This window comes from Thermobia domestica, chromosome 11, assembly GCF_964235325.1.
Source record: "Thermobia domestica chromosome 11, izTheDome1.hap1.1, whole genome shotgun sequence".
In the NCBI taxonomy this organism is placed as follows: Eukaryota; Metazoa; Arthropoda; class Insecta; order Zygentoma; family Lepismatidae; genus Thermobia; species Thermobia domestica.
Genome location: NC_137464.1, coordinates 112,061,108 through 112,066,032, shown reverse-complemented (window position 1 = coordinate 112,066,032; position 4,925 = coordinate 112,061,108). Strand labels below are relative to the sequence as shown.

The 4,925-nt window shown below is 37.7% G+C and overlaps 1 protein-coding gene across 1 annotated transcript; it reads left to right on the top strand.

Annotated features, from left to right (window-relative positions):
• The first annotated feature begins 944 nt into the window (after positions 1-944).
• Positions 945-3,553, top strand: LOC145663647 (uncharacterized). The gene is made up of 2 exons (XM_081729752.1): positions 945-3,326; positions 3,426-3,553. The coding sequence occupies exon 1, from the start codon at positions 1,036-1,038 to the stop codon at positions 3,049-3,051; it is 2,016 nt and encodes a 671-aa protein (XP_081585878.1). The 5' UTR covers positions 945-1,035; the 3' UTR covers positions 3,052-3,326; positions 3,426-3,553.
• The last annotated feature ends 1,372 nt before the right edge of the window (positions 3,554-4,925 follow it).

Below are 4,925 nucleotides of genomic sequence, written 5' to 3'. Positions count from 1 at the left end.
AACAGACATGTAAAAAATTGTCCTGTAACATGCTCCAAATGTCTACAGAGACCTCTATGCGACAAGAACCAAACGCTGATATTATGCAAAGACTGCAATCGTCAATTTTACGGCGAAGAATGTTTTAACAATCATCGTAATATTGTATATCATCGTGGGGAACCTGTATGCAAAATGGTGCAGCAATGTACTAGATGTTACAGAGTATATTCCTTTGTACGAAGTGGACAACGCATGCATGATTGCAATGAGATCTTTTGCAATGTTTGTAAGAAGATTGTTCCGGGATCCCATCAATGTTTTATGCTTCCTGATCGCCAATGCTTGAAACCTGGTGTTCCTTCACTCATGCACGCAAAGAAAGCCTTGTTGATATTCTATGATATAGAATCTATGCAGGACACGAATATTGGCGATAATACGTATGTACACATTCCAAATTTATTGGTTGCACAACAAGTATGTTATGCATGTGTTGAAAACAATAATATCCAGCAGTCTTGCAGTACGTGTGGTCAGCGCCAGCATATTTTCCAAGGAGAGGATCCAGTTTATGATTTTCTCCAGTACTTGCGGGAACGTCGTCCCAATATAAATAGGATTTTCTGTGTCGCGCACAACTCGAAGGGATACGATGGACATTTCATCCTAAAGGCTATGGTAGAACAATGCCAATGGAGACCTGACGTCATATTAAATGGGACCAAGATACTGAGTTTAACGTTGAATAATCTGACGTTCATTGACTCGTTGAACTTCCTACCTATGGCATTAAGTAAATTGTCAAAAGCGTTCAATTTACCCGCAACCAAAGGCTACTTCCCACATTTCTTCAACACCAAGGAGAATCAATCGTATATTGGACCACTTCCGGAAACAAAGTATTATGGTGCAGATGAAATGGCCGTCGAAGACAGAAACAAGTTCATGCATTGGTACAACGATCATCGTAATGATACGTTTGATTTTCAGAAAGAAATTATCAAGTATTGTATTCAAGATGTCAATGTACTGCGGCAAGCATGCGTTTCGTTTATGACGTCATTTGAAACAGAAACCAAAGTGAATCCCTTCTTGGAGACGATCACGATTGCCAGTGCTTCCAATTTAGTATTCCGCCGGAATTTCCTTAAACCCAACACCATAGGAATTCTACCGGCACATGGATATCGATGGAGAAGTACCCAATCGATCGCTGCAATGCAATGGCTGGCCTACATTGAAAAAAGCGAAGAAAAACAAATCTTACATGCGGCCCGACAAAAAGAAGTGTTTATTGCGGGATTCCATGTTGATGGTTACTACCAAGATCCTGAGACGTTAGAGGAGCACGTCTACGAGCATGCCGGCTGCTTTTACCACGGGTGTAAAGTATGTTTTACTACAGGCCGTAATCAGCCCATCTACAGCAATCCAGAAGACACCATGGAATTCCGTTATGAACGAACGCAACGCAAAAATGCAAGACTGCGTGAATTGGGCTACATTGTACATGAAATGTGGGAGTGCGAATTTAATCAGTTCTTAAAACAAAATCCTGCAATGGCGACGTATCTAAAGAATCACCCGTACATGAACCGCAGACCATTAAATCCAAGAGATAGCTTTTTTGGAGGAAGGACCAATTGCGTGAAATTGTACCACCAAGTCGATGAAAAAGTGGGGGAAGTAATAAAATATTTCGATATTGTCTCGCTTTATCCTTATGTAAATAAGTGTGCTAAATACCCTGTAGGCCATCCACGAATTTATCTACAGGGTGATGAAAATATACCACCAATAAATAAAGTCAATGGTCTGATCAAAATGTCGATATTACCAAGTCGCCATCTTTATCATGGTCTCCTGCCTTACCGATGTAACAAGAAACTACTCTTTCCACTGTGTGCTGCGTGTGCCGAAGAAATGAACCCAGACCCTACAGCAACGTGTACGCACAACGACCAGGAGCGATGCCTCACTGGAACATGGGTATCATATGAAATCCAGAAAGCAGTAGAATTAGGATATCAACCAGTGGAAATTTTTGAAATTTGGGATTATGACATTGAACAATATGATCCCATCACGAAAACAGGTGGCTTGTTCACGGAATATATCAATACGTTTTTGAAATCAAAAATGGAAGCGTCTGGCTGGCCTAGTTCCTGTGTCAGCGAAGAAGACAAATCAAAATTCATACAAACCGTCCTGGAGCGTGAAGGTATTGCATTGGATCCGTCCAAAATTGAAAATAATCCTGCACGAAGAAGTTTATCTAAGCTCTGTTTGAACTCATTATGGGGAAAGCTTTGCCAAAGATCAAACTTTAGCCAGACCACAATTATTGATCGGCCGGAAGAATTTTATGAAAAACTCACTTCCCCCGACATTAAACTCCATCAAATTGTACCCATCAATGATACGATGTTGTATGCGTTCTGGGAGTACAATGAACATGTGCCTGTTCAAAACCGAAACACCAATGTCGTGTTAGGTGCATTTACAACATGTCAGGCACGCCTGGAACTGTACAAGTACCTGGAAATGTTGCAGGAACGTGTTTTATATTTCGACACGGATTCTGTAATATTTACAGAGAAGCCCGGGGAGCCAACCATTGAACCTTCAACGTACTTGGGATGCTTATCGAATGAGATGGAGTCTTACGGACCACGAGCATACATCAAAACATTTGTCAGTGGAGGACCAAAAAATTACAGCCTAGAAATATACAATCCGGATACCAACGTCACCAGTTACATATGCAAAATTAGAGGATTTACATTAAATTACAATGCAGGACAACAATTAAATTTCAATACGCTAAAAGAAATGATTACAAATCAATGCCGTGGACAAGTCACCATCACTATCCCCCATAAGATATGCAGGACCAAAGACCATACCATCGTCACACGCAAAGAAGAAAAAATGTACAGTATCCAGTACACAAAACGTCGATTTAAAGAATTCAATTCTTATGATACGGTTCCGTACGGGTACGTTAAAAAACAGAAGATGGAACTGGAAAAAGAAGATGAAGAAGAAAAAACTGTAAATACCCAATAAGGCCGCCATTTCTTTTTTCCTTTTCCTTTTTTTCCACTCCTTAACCACAAAGCAGCAACACCAAGAAGAAAATGAAGTACCCACAAGAGTTCATAAATCATCAACATCACCATCAGTGGAAGAAATGCAGTCATCTCGTACCGAAGGAGGAACCTTGACCATAAAGCTGCAACACCAAGAAAAATGCAGTACCCAGAAAAAGTGCGTAAACATCCATCAGTGGATGAAATGTACCCGAGGATGAAGATGAGCCTAAACAGATCCATCATTTACGAGTAAGTTTTATTTCTCTCTTATCAATATTGACTCATTTTTATTGTTTCAGAAAAAAGAAATTCTTAAAGTAATCCGTCGTTTCTTCTTTTTCTTTACAGGATACGTCTACAACATTCGAAGATGATGACACGTCCAACATATTCATTAAACTAGATCCTGTATTTATTATGTTAATAAACTTGTATGAGAAGAGCACATACCTTTCGTTAAAATACAACAAGTTGAAAAAAAAAATATGTTTTATTATTTCTTGAAACCCTGAACACTTGTTTTCAAATAAATGGTAATCTTGAAAATTTAAGGTGGAAAATATATCCAAGATTTGGTTTACATGATTTTGTTCGAAAAATAATTAAAGAATTTTTTAGTGTCCAAAATTTGGTTTTTAATTTAGTTCGAAAAAAATTTGGATTTGAAAACTTTCAAATGTGGTTTACAACTTTAGTACGAAACTTGTTTTTAAAAATTGGTTCGAAATTTTTTGTTTAAATTTTTAGTTCGAAAAATTTTGATTTGAAAATTTAGTTCGAAAGTTTTTAGTTTAAAATATTTTTCGAAAAATTTTTAATTTTTTTTAGTTCGAATTTTTTTTGGGTTCGAAAATTTTTTAAATTCCTTTTAGTTCGAAAATTTTTTGTTTGAAACTTTTTTGTTTCAAAATTTTTAGTTCGAAAATTTTTTGTTTGAAAATTTTTGTTTAAAATTTTTTTAGTTCGAAAAAATTTTTAGTTTAAAATTTCTTGCACTCTGCGGAACCGTTTCGAAAAGAATCGGAGCAGTTTAGGTAAGAAAAATCTGGCAACACTGTTTCCATAATTGAAGCGCTTACTGAGCGTTTAAAAAATCGCTTAAACTCACAACAATGTGTTATAAGAAATCTACAAGCGACAACCCTCTTTCACCATTGTTACTTCCAGAGACATAGGCTACTAATTCAAGGACAGGATCTCCATCAAGGTAAGAAAGCTGGTAATCATCTTATCTGCCAAAGAGAACGATAATATTTAATGTAAACTTCAGTACAATATCATGATACCAAAAAAGGGTTATTTAAGGAGGAGGTTGAACCCTTCATGGGAACTTTACACATAACCATAAAAAGGGAACTAAATTCTAAGATCCCGGTCTAGGATGGATCGCCGTCATATCGCTCTGTATTTCCCTCATGAACTGGGGGGGCTAAGATCATGTGACTTCTATCCACCAATCAAAATTGAGGTACCAAAACACGCATCTTACACATAAAATAAAACAAATAAGTAAGGGGTTTTCCCATGTAACCTGTTCACTGTGTGGCGGGTCTAAAATCATGTGACCTCTATCAACCAATCAGAATCGAGATACCAAAGTATACATCAGAAAGGATACCCTAATTTCAAAAATCCTAGGACCTAAAATCACGTGATCTCTAGCATCCAATCAGAATCAAGGTACCAAAGCACTTATCTTACCCGTAAAAGGAAACGAATTAGTGATGGATTTCCCCGCAAGGGTAAAACATGACGTCATACCATGTGACCTGTTCACCGTGTGGCGGGTCTAAGATCATGTAACCTCTGTCGACCAATCAGAATCGAGGTACCAAAGCACTCATCAAA